This window comes from Mycteria americana, chromosome 3 (assembly GCF_035582795.1).
Source record: "Mycteria americana isolate JAX WOST 10 ecotype Jacksonville Zoo and Gardens chromosome 3, USCA_MyAme_1.0, whole genome shotgun sequence".
Taxonomy (NCBI): domain Eukaryota; kingdom Metazoa; phylum Chordata; class Aves; order Ciconiiformes; family Ciconiidae; genus Mycteria; species Mycteria americana.
Genome location: NC_134367.1, coordinates 111,719,072 through 111,737,868, shown reverse-complemented (window position 1 = coordinate 111,737,868; position 18,797 = coordinate 111,719,072). Strand labels below are relative to the sequence as shown.

The 18,797-nt window shown below is 43.2% G+C and overlaps 1 protein-coding gene across 2 annotated transcripts in view; it reads left to right on the top strand.

Annotated features, from left to right (window-relative positions):
* Nucleotides 1-1,587: 1,587 nt before the first annotated feature.
* FBXO11 (F-box protein 11) overlaps nucleotides 1,588-18,797 on the top strand; it is a 79,170-nt gene continuing 61,960 nt past the window's right edge. For both annotated transcript variants that reach the window (XM_075496587.1, XM_075496586.1), the window contains exon 1: nucleotides 1,588-2,031. In XM_075496587.1, the coding sequence (XP_075352702.1) occupies nucleotides 1,923-2,031 (109 nt within the window). In that variant the 5' untranslated portion in view covers nucleotides 1,588-1,922. The remainder of the gene's footprint in view (nucleotides 2,032-18,797) is intronic.

Sequence of the window (18,797 nt, the reverse complement as noted above, 5' to 3'; positions counted from 1 at the left end):
AGAGTGACATTTATTCTCTTTCCCTATGAAGTTCTTTTCACAAGAGCTTAACTTTATTATTTCTTCCCCTACTATTGGAGAAGGTAGCAAGAATTACTTTTCTCAGCCATGGAAAACAATCCTCCACTGCTTCTCCAGTCATTCCTCAAGGCAACAAAATGCTAAGTCTAAGAAATGCGCCTTAACAACTACTGTAAGTTTTCTGGTCTGACAGGAACTTTAAAAGTACAATTTCACCATCATTTACTTTAGAAGCACAAGTATAAGTGTTTTTAAAGCTTGTATTTTTTTTAAAGTTGTCATTCCCTAAAGTTATATTATACCTTCATTTGTCAGCTTTGAAAAAGCTCCTGCATAATGTGTTTTTAATTACAACCATTTATTTACATTTTAGACCAGATAACACACTTTTGCGTTTCAGGCACAGACACGGGCCCTGGTTCCGCAGACTCCAAGTGCTCAGTTTAAGTAGGAGTACACACAAACCCACCTTTGCAGCATTAGAAGTAGACTCCTGAGCAACCCTGCAAAAAGAAGATATCTTCCTTACTGCTTGGTTTCTGCCATCCATTTTATTAAGTGATTTCTGGAAAGGAAAAAAAAGCACAACTAACTTCAATCAGATTTTTTTCTGCTCTCAGGCCACCGGCTGAGCACCAACATGACAAATACAGTAACACAGAAGAAGCCTCATACACTGTCTAAACTGCCAGCCCAAGATAAATAGCATACTGTTGTATTAGCACAAGGTAATGCAAACGCAAGCGTGCGCGCTGACCAAGGAATAGATACATTCCCTGAGTGAAAAAGCTGTTAACAACCAGTCAGGAAATAAGCAGCCAGTACATGGAAACCGAAATAAGACGGCACCCCCAGCCCAAGCCGCACCACAGCTAAGCCCACACCCAAGGCGGGGTTACCGAGGCACACAGCACACACAACAAGGCATTTTCGGCAGCCGCCGCCAGCCTCCCTCGCTCCCATGTCACACATGGCCTCAGCGGAGGGCTACGGGCACCTGGGCCCCTCCAAACTGCCTCTCTCCTGCTGCGCTCCCACCTGGCTGCCCGCAGGCAGGCTCCGCGGAGGTCCCGGCGGCACCCGTGGTGCGGGCCGGCCGGTGACAGGCACCCAGGGCGCCCTCACGGAGCCTACTCCCGCCGCCGTGCCGGCCGGCCCGCGCCCTCCCTGGCCCACCGGCCTCAGGCGGATCCGGTGGGACGGGACGGGGCTGAGCTGGGCCGCCCCACCAGGCCCGGGCCCCGCGCCTGACTCCCGCGCCCTCTCCTCACGCCGCAGCGGCGGCGGCGCCCGCCATGACCGCTCGCACGGCGCAGCGCGGCCCGACCCCCGCGCGGCCGCCACCCCCCCCGCGCCCGCGCCCCGACCCTTATATCCTGCTCCGCCACCCCACCCCGCGCCGCGCCGCTCGCCCGCCCCTCCCCACCCCGCGCCCCATAGAAGCGGCGCGGGGATTGGCCACGCCGCCGCCGGCTGGCTGTGTGGGAGGCGGCGATTGGCGGAGCGCGGCCGCCCGCGGCTGCCTCCCCGCGAGTGTGTGTCTCTGGCAGTGTCAATGGCTCCTCCTGCCACGGAGCAGCGACGGGCTTGAGACGGGCAGGACCGCGGGGCTCCTTTAAGAGAGGGATTTTCGGGGGGGCCGGGGAGGGGGGCCACGGCGCGAACGTCCCCCACAGCCAGCGCTCGGGAGAGCCAGCGGCCGGCGGCTCCTCTGCCTCTCGAGCGAGCCGGCGAGGAGGCAGCGGCGGCGGGACCCGCGCCTGGAGACCCCCCCTCCTTCCCTGCTGCCCGCTGCTGCGAGGCGGCCGCCCCGGGGCTCCCTCCTTCCCCCCCTCCCCGACGAGGCACCGGTTGCCGGAGGATTCCCCCCCTCCCCTCCCGCCACCCACACGAGTCGGCAAATGAACTCGGTCCGAGCCGCCAACAGGAGACCCAGGCGAGTGTCCAGGCCGCGCCCGGTGCAGCAGCAGCAGGAGAGGAACAACGCCGCCGCCGCCGCCGGGGATCGGGGTAAGCCAGGCGCCGCCGCGCCGAGCGGGGGCCTGCGCGGGGTTCGCCGGCGGCGCAGGGCCCCGCCGCGCCCGGCCGGGCACCGGCAGGAAAAGCCCAGGCTGCTTCACCCTTGGCTCCCGCTCAGGCCGCGCTTTGTTTGGCTTGGGCTCTGCCCCGACTGGGGGCCGCTGGGCCCTGCCGCCGAGCGGGAGGGAGGCGGGGGCTCGGCCCCTTCCCCGGCCGCGCTCCCACGCCCGCCGGGGAGGGGGGAGCCGATCGCCGCCGGCCCCTCGGGACGGAACGGGGCGAACGCCCCCCCGAACCCCCCGCCCCGTCCCCGGGGGCTGCGGGGAGGCGAGCCGCCTTCGCCCGGGAGAGCCGGTGCCTCCCCGCGGGGAGCGGCGGGCTGGGCCCCCGGGCCGGCGGAGGGGCTAGGTGACGCGGGAAGCCGCGGGGCGCGGGGGGAGCGGCGCCCGGGGGGCTGCGGGGCGGGGGGGGGGGGGGGGGGCTGGTGCCGGGCAACTTGCGCCGACACCTTCCCCGCCGCCGTCGGCGAAATGGTGTCCGGGGGCGGCGGCCGGGTCTCGCCGAGCCTCCGCGGCCCGCCGCGCCGCGCAATGTTTGCTGCGCAGTTCGGCGCCCGGGTTTCTGTTACAGCGCCCGGCGGGGGGGCGCGGGCCGCGGCCGGTCGGCCATTTATTTACCTCAGCCACACCGCCCCCCTCTCCCCCCCGCCCGCCCGCCCCCGCCGCGGCACCCGGTGGCCCCGAGCCGGCCGGAACGGAACGGGGGCTCCGGCCCCCCGCGCCTCAGCCCTGCCCGGCGGGTCCGCCCGCGCCGGTGGGGCCGGGGCCTAGCGTAAAAATGTTGACAATTTGGAGCTGATGGGGAAAAGCACCATTGTCTGAGGGGCTGGGGAAGCGGCGAGGTGGGATTCCTCCCCTAATGGAGCCCGGAGCGGGGTCGCTAGTGCTGGGGTACGGGGGTGGGGGCGAGGGGGTGGCGGTCTCTCAGCCCTGGCACTGTCGCCCCAATGATGGCTCTTGGGGGTGCGAGTGTGCGTGTGCTCCGTATGTGCAGGGTTGGGTTTTTTTTTTTTTTTTTTTTGAAGGCGAGATGGGGGTGGGATTGGAGGAGACATTTTGCATGTCTTATCTGGTGGATTGGATTTTAATTTTTTATGCATTGGCTGTCACAACTCTGGCATGATAAAGGAGACTGATCCGTGGTGCAGTTTTAGATGTACAAATGTCTTTTTAAAATAAAAAAAAAAAGCCTTCATTGTCATCTGAATGTCTTTTGTTTGAGTATCTAGGATATCACATCGAGAACAAGGTATTTTAACTACAGAGGTGCATCGTGATAAATATTTTAGTGCGTTTTATGCAATCAAAACATTTTAAGCAAATGAAGTAAAGAAAATTTAATCTGAGGAAGTATTTTTAATTCTCCATTCCTCCCCCCTCCTCTCCCTCCCCTTCCTTCCCCCGCCCCCCCTCGCACACATTGGTCAGAGCAAAGAATGTTACCCAGACCAGATTGCTGTGTATATAACTAGAGGATGTGATGTCTTATGCCCAATTATGGGTCTTGTGTAAACCTTCCAAAATCTTCCGTAATTATATAATTAAAATGACTTCTCTGGTATACTGACATTAAAAAAAAAAAAAAAAACCCAACAACGAAAAGAACAAGAACTTCCTCCTCTCAATGACATGCACTGAGGGTTTTCATCATTGATGTTCCATATGCAGATTATAGAATTTTTTCAACCACACGGTTTACTTTTTCTTTTAAACAGATGAAAATATAACTTCTAAAAGGCATCCAGAAAGGTGTGCTTATGGATTAAATGCTGTGATTATTCAGTTTTACATTGGACTACCTATCTCAAACTGTTCATATGTTATTAAATTGCTAAAGATACAGGCAGAAACTTTTTCTGTTAAAATATGAGGCTGCAATTTATTTGTATTACTCTGACGTTTAGAGGAACTCTACATTCACCTAATTTATTTTTTTTTACATTATTCATTGCTGCTTACCACTCAGTGGTGACAAAATTGTAACAAAATCAAGTTCCAGTTTGCTGAAATTACTGTTCCATATGGATCACTGCTAGCTTTTTCCTTCCATTTTTGAAGGTCAGTTGCACTGGGTCTGACTTCCCCAAAAATGTATCAACAACATTAAGGTCTTTTGTTACTAGTTTTATATCTACATTTGGGGTGTCTCTAGTGCAGTTCCTATTCCTGTCTCAGAACTTGCAAGGTCTGATCCACTATCTCGGGAAGCTAATGCCAGTTTTACCTGTGACTTTGATTACTTTGTGCAGGGCTGTTACTGTAAAGGATGATGAATAATGCGACTAAATTATAAGCCAATATACAAGGGTTAGACTATACCACACAAGTCAGTGGTGACTTTTTTCACCTTTATTCCCAAGCAATGTAGGTCATCTTAAAAAAGGCAGTACAAAAGAAGCAGTGTAGGTTATTAGGAAAGGGTTTCTATTAAACTCAGATTTAAATTTGTTTAAAAAAAATTGTTATTAGATAATGTGAGTGCAACGATATGTGCACTGGATATGTGCCCGATGATGTGATTAAATTAAAATTATTCTTTGTTATTGTTAATTTCTTTCCTCCTTCATATTACAGCACAGTACTTACAAGTACAAATATCATGGAACAGGGTTGATAATGTAGCACACAGTTAATCTTTGGAACTTCTTGTTGTTTCATGTCATTAAAGTAGATTGCGTAGTAAAACGTGTACTAGGTCTTGAGCTTTATTTATTATTTAATGCTGCGTAAGTGGACAGTGTTTTGCAACTGTGTAACAGCTGTTGTATTTTCACCACTGGGTAAAAATCAAGTTGTGACTCCTGTTATTAATAAATAGATCATTAGGAAAAAATGGTTTTATAAAAACCCTCCATCAAAGGTTCCTTTTAGGGTTTTAAAAATCAAACAAAGCTGTGTGTTATACTGTGAAGCAATCTTACTTTAATGTATTTTATATAGGTGGTATGAATAGATCTAATGAATGCATAATCATACTATCTATATTATACATTGATAAACAATGATTGTGTGCCTGTATTCTGATTAGTGGGGAAGGGAGATCATAAATGATTGCAGATAAAAAAAATTTCTCCCCCAAACTCACTGTGTTGTACAGCCAAGATAAGATGTCATCAGGATTTACTTCCCAAGATGTTTTGCCTTATGTTCTGCTGTTCACACCTCCCTCCCTTTAAATTAGCCACTCTGACTACACTATGCTACCTTCTATTTTACCTTCTCCCTCCTGATCTCTCCCCAGTCACCAGTGGGGTTGCCAGTGGTTTATTCTGTGGCTTTGGAATTCTGCATGAAGGATACAGAATAGATGGGTCCTTTCATTTGCTTTAGGACAATGGTCTACCCAAAAGGAAGTCTGGACTGGGTGATGTCTGTGTTTAAATATTCCTGTGTTTGCTTATAGTGCTATTTTTTTTTTCCTTGAGGGTATAGGTTTGGCTACAGTTTTAGGAAGAAGACAAGGTTAGACACTTACTTAAAAAAAAAAAAAAAAAATCTTGTCCAGAATGCAGCTGAAACTGTCAACCTCAGAGCTATCACAGACACAGATGAAATTTTTTTTCTTGTTTCTGTTCTCAAAATAATAACTACATTAGTGCATATGTGCTTCTTTATAACATCAGCACATTACTGGATATGGTACTAATGAGGTTCTGGGCTCTGTGTCCCGTATTAAGTGCTTTTAGGCAATCCTGTATACTGTTAAGTACCAAATGTGTAGCACCATGGCAGCTGCGTCTGCCACAATCCTGCGCGTTCCTTTTACGTGGTAGCGGTGTCCATGTGACAAGGCAGTGAGCTGGCTCCGGAGCTGCCTGCGCCAAATGCTAACTGCTTTTTTTTTTTTTTTCCCCCAAGTTGATTTTTGGCACAAGTGCCGGTAGAAGGGAAGGGATAACACTGAATGCCTGTGGGTGTGGTGGGACTGTGGCAGCTCCGATTTAGATTGGGTTAAGCTGGGTCAATACTTCTGGAGTTGGGGCATATTTAATACATACAGCCTGTAAACCTACCTTGCAAGTTTGCTTGCCTGCCCCCCCAATCTATTTTCCAAAGAAAACAAGACTTATATACCCATACAGTCTGTCTGTCTGTCACTCTGCAACTTCTGAACTTGTTAGCTCATTTCAGCCAGATTTGACAAAGGGGTGTGAAGTTCTTAAGTTTTGTGGAAATTATTGGCTGGGCCAGTAATTATTGGGAAGAAGACAATGAGGGAAAGACATTTATAACTTACCCTCTCTACCCATGCCAAGAAGCAGCAACCAGCTGGCCTGTCAGCACACCAGGTAATTGAATTAGTCATTTGTCTGTATAGGGGACATGAGGGTTTGAAGTACTGGGAGAAGGAGTAGGTTAGGCTGTGTAAGACACAAACATGTAGAAACTAAGCTCCAGTAGGTTTCTTGCTCACAAAGCTTGAATTTTGTAATGCTGAGATAAATATCTTAGGAAAGTTAAGGAGTCTCTATTTGGCCCTATTTCAAGTGCATGTGTGTAAGCATGTGTGTAATTTTATTTTTATATATATATATAAAAAAATATATACACGTGCACCAAAAGGCTTATATTGGTGTGTGCTGGGCTGTAACAGTAACTGAATTAAATGACTCTTACTCTGAAGCAAATGCCCAGACTTGCATCAAAATAACTGAATTGGTTTCAGTTTTTGTAGGACCATCCCTTATGGCAAGAACTCGGGCATCAGTTGCCCCAGGTGGAAAGCAATCTAATACAGGATTTTCCATATTCCTTAAAAGAGAGTCCTAGGCTGTGAAAAGATATATTTACATATGGATGTGTAATCCTTGTTTCTGCAATGAAAAGTTTCTAAAGTCTACCTTACAGATAAAAGGTTAGAATCTATAAACTTGGTACTTCAAGTACAACTTCTGTTTCCCAAAGCCTGATTCTGCATCATGAGTACAAAGGAGTGTCTGGGTACCTCTGTTGTCCTTCATGTAGGACAAGTGCTTACATTTATGCTAAAGCTTTCTATCTGTTTTGGAGAGATCAAAATCAAGTGTATTTGTTCTTGGTATACACAGTAATGTTCATGGCCCATAGTTTTGGTATATTTTGGTCATTCGTAAGACCATTAACATCTGTTATAGTTTCCCAGAAGTACTAAATCTCTTTTTTATTTAGTTTCTGTGTTACAAAAACTTTGAGCCCAAAGGTTTAAGTAAGGAAGTAATGAAGTCTCCTACATCGATCCATTTGATATCTTTCTGCTTTGGGGGAAGCTTATGCTTTGTGCCCCCCTCCTGCTCTGGTGCTTCCTGGGAGAATCACAGTTATGGAGTAGACCAAAGCTGTCCAACGTGTGTCCAGCCTTTACTGCAGGTGTGCAGGGCGTTAAGTGTAATAAGCATTATGTGCACTGGATATGGAGGATTTAATGTATATGCATTGAATTGGAGCACTGTGAAGGCTTTGTCATCCCAGCAGCTGCCTGGGAACGTGAGGCTTGCAGCTTGCTTTACATCGGCAGTTTCCTCACCAGCATGGTAAATCTGGTGTGCCCAGCAAGTGCTGAATTTGCAGTGCCTGCACAGAGGGACTGCTGTGCACGTGTGTTTATTCGGCACATTAAGCATGCTTACTGTGCACATGGACAGTGGTATCATGGGGGAGGCCAGGTGGCAGCCAGAGGGGGAAGCCACTGCAGCGAGGACAACTCGTTTGGCCCACCCTCCGGTCTGGGTCACTTCTGTAAAGGGAGTGAGTATGCACCACGTGTGTTATAACGTGGATCACCTGTGGCAGAGCTTAAACTTCCTCTTACAGCTTGTAGCTGTGAACTCTTTGGTCTGCTTGGAAGAGGAGGTAGTGTGCTTCTCTAAGATTCCTAAATTGTGCCGATTAAATATATTTAGCCTTATATATTATAACAGGGGGTGTAGGAAAAGTAAATCAGAACTGTTCAATGTGTGGACAATAAAAGCAAAGAAGAGAAGAAAACATGACTGAACTAACAGGAATTGAGAAAATGAAAGGTTTGTTCAGTTGACTTTGTCATTACCTAATCCTCTCATGTTTTCTGGTTGTTAAGTGCTTCTGTTTGTTTCTTGCTTATGTGGTGTTTCTCTGTTCAGCACTTGAATAGAGGAAGCATACTTGGTGATTTTTATTGTTGTTCATGGTACTAAACTATAGTATCTGAATATAGCCCAGGATTTTAGTCTGAGTCTATCGGTTCTTGATGAAATGAGCGGGGGGGGGGGGGGACAAATGAAAACATATGGTGAAATTACAGAACATCCTGCTTTTATAAGATATTGCTACTTTTAAAAGTACTTTTAAATTCTTGTAAAAGAGGAGAACAAGATCTGGATGTAGATTCTGAAGTAAAGAAGACACTCTAGAAGAATCTCCTATCATTTAAATTGTACTTCCTGTTAGAAAGTTTAATGAACTTTTTTTTGAGGTGATTAAAATCTCTGAATCTGGAATACTTCTTGAAAGATAACTTGCATAGTGGTTATTGTGGTTCTTCTCAATAACTAAGTTTTGCTGGTTATACTGTTGCCTGTTCTTGAAATGTTGTTTATCCGTACATAGAAGCTGGGAGGACACAGACAAGCAACAAATGAACATTTGTAAAACATACAATTCTCTCAGCAGGCTTTTAGGGATTATTTTTTATGCTCTCCTCTGAATCGCAGAATCACAGAAGAGGTACTTCCTTTAGTTGCATTTTGACAAGATAACTAAGTAATTTTAGATCCTGGTTGCTAAAGGAAGGGGTCATCCCATAATTCCTGCTTCTAGGCCCATGTTCTTATCCCCTGCCTTGCATAGGCACTTGCAACTCCTGAACCAGATCGCCACAGAAACAAAGCCTCCAAAACACCCTGAATAGTTGTCAGCTGGTTTAGCTCTTTGAACTAACTAACTGCAGAGTTTGGTGAGTTTGTAAGAGAAGTGGTCATCAGGTACACAGTTGGGAGTGGGAGGAAGGAAGTGGGACTGCCCCTCATCCTCACAGCTAACTGTCAGATCAGTTTAGCTGTCACGTGGGATTGGAGCCTTGCACAGTAACTGGCGATGGTCCTCTCCATTTGAGAGGAGCTGTCGAAATGCTGCTGTGAGCCTGTTCTACGACGCGTGCTATGGTACATACAGTGAAACCTACTGTTCGTTGTAACAGAAACCTGCAGTTTCCACTCCATTGCCAGGTTTGTCAGGTCCCTCCTGATGTCTTAAATGTGAGAGTTCAGGCACTGCTTTGTTCTAGGAGCTTGAATTGCTGCATAGTTGTTTTCTGCCTATAAACATTGTCGCTGAGGCTAGGTTTATTTCTGATAAGCAGCTATATTTTCTTGATTCTACTTAGTTTATTCAGCAAAAGTGTCTAGAAATATCATTCCAATACATACCAGATATTACTGGTATTCCAATATCAAAATAACAGTAGTGGTTATCTTCTTGTGCAAGTGGTTCTGTCTTCCAAAAACACATATGTTCAGCTGTATAGCTCTACCATGTGAGTGACAGTCTAGTGTTGATAGATTATATATAAAGTTTTTATTCAGTTTTTATGTCCTGGTTGACTTCATTGAGCTTGGTAGGTGTTTGGATTAGGGTTGTTTGTTTGATGATGGTTTTTGCAATCATTAGTGAAAACTGATTTTAAAAATGAAGTAAACCTCTTATCAGGCATTGCTCTTGGGCTGAGAAAATACTGGAGGTGAACAGTAAGAGTATATGTGGGTTATTCTAGGTGTAGGCCACTGGAAGGATATTCCTTTGTATGATCCAGAGGACTCTAGTTCCTAGCTCCTGAACACAGCATAGAGAAACAAGCACTCCGGGGAATGACATTGGGAAGTAAAAGCTTGTTTTTTGTCCTACTGTGAATTGCCATTACAAGGCAAAGTTAACAACCATACTTGGAATTATTACACTTGTGTTAAATAACCGCTGTCCCGACCAGCAGAAGAACTGAATTTGCAGTCTCATGGTCATCATGCTGTGTGCGTGCTTTTATACCAAAGGACTGGTTAGCATGAATAGGTCATGTTACAGTAACTATTTCCTTTTGGTAATCCCAGTTCGTAGTGTTTGGAAACAGCCTGTTTGCCTTAGGGGCTCTGACTCGTGGGTTCTCTTCTGTTGCTTGTTTTCAGCTTGTACATCTAGAAGCAAAGGTTCGAGGGTTTAGCCTCTTGCTTTCTGAATAGGGGTGAGTTGTAACTCTACAGCCAGTGTAAATTTCAAGCTATCTTTGTATTTGGACAGGTTATTGTAGGATGACAGGTTACCATATGTCAGCTGATCTGTGGTATCTGATTCACAGTAATTGTTCATGTGTATGCTCTTAGCCTGTGGCAAAGGGAAGGTAATTTGAGTTAGCTTGACCCTCTTTCATTACGCTCTTTCAAGGCACTCCCTCCTCCATGTGGATTGTTAGACCTGCTGGAGTGCCTTGGCTAAGACAATAATGCAGTTTCTGTCCCCAAGCTAGTTTGGGTGTATCTATACAACAGTAAGATGAGGGCTTCGCCACAGTTTCCTGTATTGTTGCTGTTTTGAGACCATACCTTGCTGAAGGAGTGAATGCTACAAAGATGCTACCCTGGAAATCAGTCAGATGTTATAATTATCAGGTGCGTTTTTCTTCAGCAAAACTTACAAAAGCTTTCTTAGTGCATTTTAAAACGCCACAAATAAGTCATTTATTTCACAGTATCTTGTTATACTTCTTATTTTTAAAGAAGGTGGTTTTACTTCGAGTTCTTTCAGAAGATGCTTGGTAATTGAAATAATTCTAACACTGCAATAATGCTTTTGGATGTTCTGATTCAAAGCCCACTGAAATCCTGGCTAGCTGAAAGATTCCTGTTGACCACAAATGACGCTTGAATTTGATCTGAAATGACATAAAAGGTAAAACAGTTTATTTTTGTTTTAGTGCTTAGTTCTTATTTAAAATTTGATTTTGCACCAGTAAATACATAGCTATCCAGTCTGGTTCATCAATAATTATTAAAAATCTAACATACTACTTAAATGCATATGGAAAAAGACTTTTCAGTAGTCAGATATTGCCACCCTGTCTTGCTGTCTTACCGAATTTCTAAGGTTCCCAAACAGAAACTCAGAACTACCTCTTGAATCTACTTCATTTCCCCTTCTCCCACAGATGAATCTGGCTAGTTGATTACTGCACTACTGATTTTATGTGTATATGACAAATGAAGCATCCTCCCCATTTTTCATTCTTACTTGGCCAATGAGAGTTTTTTAGGAGGTATTGGGCAATATTTACAGTTCCCAAGCTTCTTGTATTTGGATAGATGAGTGGAAAAGTGTGACTTTTTTCCCTTTACTTGGAATTGAGTCTTCTTAAGACATAGGCCTTGGTGCAGATTTGCTGTAGTCCTCTGAGAAATAAATAGTTCTGAAAGTTTGTCAACATACCTTTTAGAGAAAACTTTATGCTGCAGAAGCATAGTTAAACCTCCAATTCTAATAATTTTTCTGAGAGCTGAGGACAAAATGGATGCTTTTTGGCGAAATAAGCCTTTCCTGACTATTGGGAAAGCAAGAGACCAGAAAGATGACCCAAATGCTGTTGGGTCATCAATTTAAATTGCATGTAGTAGCTGTTCAAATTAATGTTTGCTATTTCCTTAAGTTGTTGCTGTCTTGAAGGAGGAAGGACAGCAACTTTGATTGTATGGTTGTTATATTAGTCTTTGTCAAGATATGACACTTCACCTTTCTCTGAAGGTGGTGAGATCTGTGACCATCTTACCTTTTTTGGCAGAAAGGTTCAGCTCTTTCACCTTCTTCAACAGTCATTGAAGCTCAATTATTAAAAATAAACCAGAGTTTACTCTGGAATTTCACTTCCTCCATTTTGACCAGTATTGACTGCAGCTGCCCAAGTCGAGATCATGGGTAGGATCATGGATAGCTGAGCTCCATCCTTTATGACCTTGGAAGCTGCAAGACTGAAGGTCTAGGGTGGCTGCAGTATATGAAGATGAGTAGAGGGTTTTCCATCACAGAAGAACCATTTTATTCAGATCCATTTGGAGCTTCCTCTCTGGCTCCATTTTTAACTCTCTGCAAAGCTATATAGTAATTGAGCCTCTAAGGCATATGCTTCAGATCATTGTTGAGAGAACCTCCTTCAACCCAAGTTGTGCAGTTGTTTGGCTAGCTAAGCATCAGTGGGAAGGCAGGAGATAAATGCTTTGGGCTACTGTTGCTGTCTGGATGATTAGGAGAAGAATGGGTGTGATTGTGATAATGGGTGTAATATCTGAATGACTTCAGGTGGCCTTTGATAAAGAGTTTAGACCCTTTCATATTGCCAAATTTCTTGGCAGCAGCTGCTCGCTGATGACCAGCTTGTGATCAATAATCTGCTGATATACTTGACAATGTCAGTATCGGTGCTTGCCATTGTCAAATTTTACCTTGGTTTAAAAGGTTTAACTAACTGAAAAAGGCATACCTGAGTAGGTTCAGTGGGTGTCTAATGAAACTCTGTTCTGAAGATAAAGTCGTCATAGTACATGTTGATGTGATGCTGGATTTCCCATTTTGTCTGAGTAACGTTTGAACATCTGAGCTTGTTAATGTTAAAAGTGTTAACAGGAAATAAAGTTTTCTGACAGCTCTGTCTCATCTAAACCTATTTTTAAATACTAGAGAAGAAGGAGAGGTGAAATGACTCTGATTTTCAGTTATAGACAAAATAACCTTAATATGTAATTTTAAAGGATAATATATTGGTCATGCTAATGTTGAAATAAGCACTTTATCTTTTAGGGGCTTCTTGCGTCAGTATAGCTATTAGCTATAGTTTGCATAATTGGGCTGAAAATAAGAAGTGAGTATAAAGGAAGTGTGAACTTGTTTGTAAAGATGTGGATAATGTGGGGAAAAAGAAGAATGGAAAATTAATTTTAAACAATTTTATTTGAAACTTTCATATTGGTATTATGTGGTAGTCCAGTTTAAGATCAGTTTCACATTCACTTCATGAATTTTTCAGCCTATGTTTTTCTGGATAACTTTTTCAAGAAACTGAAGATCTGAGTGTGCAGTCTGCTGTGGGTTGCTCTTACACTGATTGACACGATGGAGGTTAAAAATAGGTAGCGTATGGAAAAATCATGACTTTTTAACTTCTCTGTTTGAAAGGCCTACCAAGCAATACCTGCCATCCACCGATGCTGTAAGAGTGGATTCATTACCATGTTCTTGAGTAATTCCCAACAGACTGACTGCATAGTTTGTTTCATTTATTTCAGTCGTCTTAATGACCAAGATCACAAAGAATGCTATGAGCTGCCAGTGTGGTTTTTTGTGTAAGATTTATAAATGTTATACAGTCATATGAAATCAAGAATGGTAGCTGAAACACTGAGCATGCTGAAATCCTAGTGAGTTGGGTGCAGTGACTTTCAGACTAAATATATTTTGGGTGCCAACCCAATGTTTCTTCCTTAGCAGCAAGGTTGGACCTCCAGCATTCCCCTGGACTACCACTATTAGCAAACAGATAGAGTCTGTTGAAGTAGTACTGTAATGGCTGGGGAAGGCAGAAATTTGCAACTGTTTCTGTCACTTTAGTGGAAATAATTACCACTTTCATAACGAGCAAGTTTTAAATAGTAAAGAAAACTGAAGAAGTGGTCTGTTTTAGTATCTTTGTGATGTTTTGATGCAGATGTAGTCACTAAAATTATGTGTATATATACTGTGTGCTAAACATTCACTATGATTTTCTTTAATATTTGTGTGTAGGGTCCTGTTGGCAGAAAGGTTATATTTTTCAGTGATATAATTACTGTGTGTGTATTATGGTGGCTGGGGGAACTGCTAGAGCCTGGTTAAGTTTTCTTTTGTAAGGTTTCTGGGATATATATTTTGTCTTTTCCCCAAAATTCTTTAGTACTGCAGAAGTGGCCAAATATATTACAGGAAATGAATTTTAATTCCTCTAGTTTGTGAAATCAAAATATGGTTTGAGAAAGGGGCAAAGAGGGATACATCAGAATAACAAGATTTGAGAACTTGGTATCCATGAATCCTGCTTGTGTTGGTTTTGTTGATCAGTTAAAAATCAACCTGCTCCTTTTTTATTAATACAGATAAACGATAAATTTCCTCCCAAGGCATGCCTCTTCTTCCTCGCCATCAGGTATTTTTCACGTATGTGGAGACAAAAGTCTTAAGTATCCTGTTCCCCAAACCTAGCTGGCAAAGTCTCCCCACGTAGATAAAATTTCTGTTAGTGAGAGTCTCTGTAAATACTTAATGATCTTAGGGGTTTAAATTAAATAAGAAATTACTTTTTTAGTGACTTTTTTCTTTTAAGAATAGACTCATATATATGTGTCCATATTTAACTTTTTTTCTTTAAAGTGAGAGGAGTAATTCAGTGGTTCTTTGTTTCCTCTTTCAGTATTTCTAGTAACAGTAATGCAGTGGGTGGAGGGAGGCTAAGGAGCAGTTTCTAGTCCAGAAGGTTCCTGACTTACTGATCTCTTCACAGAAATGGTTATTTTTGTATATGCTAAGAGTTTACTTGGGAAAGAGCATTCAAGCATTCAGCGATACTAATCAGTGCACTTAACTTTAATCCTTCCCTTCTGCCTGAAGGTCTTGCATTGGGGTTGCAGTAAATGTGGGGAAATGTCTCTTATCCCACCATTTCTTACAGTGATTCTAGTGATGGCCTAAAGTGATTTCAGGTACTGGTAAAGGATCCCCTTTGTTTTACCAATTTGGATGTTTGTCTTGCAGTCCTCTTGTGTCTTGTAGGCTTTCAGTTGTGTCTGTAGCTATCCTCATTGCACACCTGGGATGTAGTGAAGTACCATTGTTCTGACTTCAGCAGTGGGAAATGAAAATGTAAAGAAATGACATAACTTGCCAAAAGTCACCAGGGAAGTCTGTAGGCACGGTTTCACCATTGGTTTAAGCAGTGTAATTGCAGATGGCCACCAAAAGGGATTTTCTCGGTGGTGCTTTGCTTCCTCCTTCCTTTGTTGGTTTTAGTGACAGTGCACCTGTACAATCACTGGCCATTGTGTGAGGGAGCTGGTGGAAAAAGGTCTGTACTTTCCTTTCTGGCAGTATTATACTCTTAAATTGGTTAAACTTTATCATGGAACCACATCTGTGGCAAAGCACAGCATTGAACATGATGCTCTTGGGTTCCTGTGGTTGGTAGTCTAGTCTTGAACTATACAGTCTCTCTTAGTACAATACCTGTCTTCTTTCTGGACTTACTTTAGTGCTCAGCTCGTCCCAGGATAAAAACTGAATGGTTGAACTGGGAGTTGTTGCTCTCAGTTGTCATTTGTCCTGTGTTCCCAGCTGATCCCTGTTCAAGGCAAGGATCACTGAACGGCTCAAAATATGGTTGCAGTGGTGCTTTAATCTTTCAGGCAGCATATTAAGGTAAAAGGGAATTGCAGTTGGCTGGCTTAATTATGCCAGGCTGAGAACTGGAGCCGCTCTTGAATTGCCACGTGAGCTGTATGGCCATCTGTCATTGGGGCAACAACTTGTATTCTAAGGGGCAGCTGGCAGGGTTGAGGCTTGCTTCAGCTGGCAGACTTTTTTTTTTTTTTTTTAATTTGGCACTGCGTGTCAGTCGGAGCCCTTATTTGTGGGTAAGGAAGAGAGATGGGGCTGCCTTAATTGTTTGTGCAATTAACTTTAAAAAAAAAATCCCAAGAGGAACAGTGGGCATTTCTGCGAGAATAAATTATGTTCGTATAACTTGCATTCTGTGTCGTTATAGACTATTTCTTGTGGTTTTGAGATATAACAGTGATGTGACAGTTGTGAAACCATAGGTGTGCCTGTGGGTACACTGAACCATACATATGGCACAAGAAAATTATACATTCTTACTAAAATGCAGTGTTATATTGTGAAAGCACAAATACTGAAGGAAATACGTTGAGAGACAACCTACAGAAAGGATCATGGGGAAGAGCCAAACATTTAGATTTTGCACTAGTTCTTTAGAAACTTTATCTTAAAGGCTCCTGAGTAAGGAGATGGGAACTCATAATGGTATTGATCATATGGACATGTTGCTGTGAGCAGAGAGAGAAAAAAACCACTAATAACATCATTTTATCTGAGGAAGACTACGTGGGTGTATGAAAGGTAATTGTTGGGGAAATAAGTAGTTGGAGAAAGCACTGCAGTTGGCAGTCAAACAATGTATGGCTTTTAATTTGAAATGCTTTGAATATTTTTATTGGAAGAGGGGTCCCTCTCTTTGTTTGGTTGGCGTTTTTATTTGTTCAAGACCAGGAATGAGTTGATAGCTTCCTGGTTTCGGGAAGTCTCAGGGAGCCCAGGATAGCATTTTATATTGGCTCTTGCATAAGTCTTAACTGCTATTACTTGTTCATTCCATACAGCCAGCTGATATGCTGGGGGTAGAGGGTAGGAAACAGCATAACTTTAATAATAGATTCTTAGTCCTCAATCGTAATCTGGCTGCTCTAAAAGGACCTTTATAAAGATGATGATAGCTGGCATACGTGTGCTCCGTCCACTTCTCCCCACTTTTCTAGCACATCCAGTAGACTGCAGCATGAATTTATTGACTTTGTGCTTGGTTTAGACTCGGAATCTGTCTCGGTGTTGATTGTGCCTTTCCAGTGTTTAGAAATAATTGGTAGGGCCCTCAGGCTGTTAAGGTTGGAGAGTTATGAACATGCAGTAGGACATGTCTGAAGCATCTCCTCTGAGCTACGTGTAGCAATGAACAGTCTGGAATTAAAATTTTCTGTAGAGCCTTCCTACTAAATGATGTCATTTGCTAGGTGAAAGCAAATTTTTGATGGGAGACTTCTTTTGCTTTCAGATGTGGTGGAAGCATTTGTCTTTAATTGCTTCAGATTTCTAGGAAATTATGTTTAGTTCTCTGTACTTTTCAATCTGAAAAATATAGTTGATTTAAAAAAAAATTATAATGACTTTGAATAAAAAGTTACAACTGTAAGTACCAGAAAGGGCACTGACAAACTATTGTACTCACTTATACTGGCAAAATGAAGTTTAGTGGCACTTGCAAAATTACTTCCAGTGTAATCATTTCTGATAAAGGATTTGCCTGATATTGTGTGTATTTTGAGATGTTGAAGTCTGTGACTTAGTTGCCTTGATTTTGATCTTTACTCTGGCACCATGCTTCCTAATAGCTACGTTAGAGACAGCTTTATGTTGGCAACCATGCTGTCTTGGCTGAGGCTGTCCCCTTGGGGAGGAAGATGCTGTGGAGTCCTATATGTGTTTTTTAATGGTTTTTAACTTATATTTTAATACACATTGGTCTCCTGTGTCCAATGTCATTTGTCGTGATGAGCGGGGAGAAATGGTGGTGGCATGACTTTTTCCTCCCCTTCTTTTTATCTCAAGTCTCTTCTTTTTTGGGGAATCCAGAACTCTTCTGTATTTACAGCAAGCAACAAGTTCACATAAGGCTTGGCTTTATAGAAGATGAAAATTCATTTTGAACTGCTCTTTACTCAAGATGTCTGCAGCTCTGTATTTGTCCACTAAGGGCACCAAAACAGATCTTTTTTGGCATTTGCATCATGGGCAATTTTGTTGCTGTGTTAGTTCTAGTTTTCCCTTTGTATGACTTTCTTCCGTTCCCAACACTGTCATAGCTGAAGGTTTGCAGATCTCCAGCCACAATCCATTACTTTTCATTAAAGGAAAGCTTTTCTCCTTTCCCATTTCTTTTCTAAAGAACACAAAATATATTTTAAAAAGGCTTTGTTCTTTTGCCTAAAAATCTAAGCTGAAGTAGCCAAACTGGATCTTGTTTTTGAAATGCACGTGACTTCTCTTATTCTACTCTTCAAGTTTGAGGGCACTAGCTCTCAAGTGTGAAATGTGATTAACAAAGTTTTTCAAAACCTGTTACGTTATCTCACAGCTCTTCACTTTGTTTGCAGGAATGCGGACATTTTCTGACTAATAGATGGCACCACATATAGCATAAATGGTTCGCACTGTTGGACTATAGAAGAATTTGCTGCAATGAAAGATGGTTTTAGTCTTTTACCTAACTGCTGCTCTTAAAGTCTTGTTAGCATAATACTGTTTTGTGTATGCTTAATTATATGTATTCAACAATTTACTGCCTGGCAGTAAATCTAGTCTGAGCTCTAAATATGACTTTTACTCTCCCAGTCTAGGTTGTTATAAATGTTTAATGTTTAATTTTTTTCATTCTGGTAACTGCATTTGACTAGTGCACTTGATCCAGAAAGTACCTAATATGTTATTGCTGTATGGTTTACTTAGTACCAGATGGGAGCCCCAATATATGTGAATTGCTTCTCTGTATGTTTAATTAAAAGTAATAGGTGTATATTGCTTAAAGGAGCTGTCAGCCTCTTGCCTGTATGCAAGGCCTGGAGTTGCTTGTGGACTGTTTCTCATAGAAGTTGCCTATGTATGTACTTTTTTTGTTGAGTAGTATGGACTGCTATATTGCTCACATCTCAGTTAAGATATTAGTGTGACATATAGCTGTTACCTAGCACCAGCAGAGCTTGCTCTTTGGGGGTGCGAAGGTTGGTGTTGGGAAGAAGATCTGAATAGCAGTTTTTTCAGCTGAAACTACAGGAGAAGTTACTAGAAAATAAGAATTTATAAGTTTGTATTGCGTAATTCCTCTCCTTCCATCCC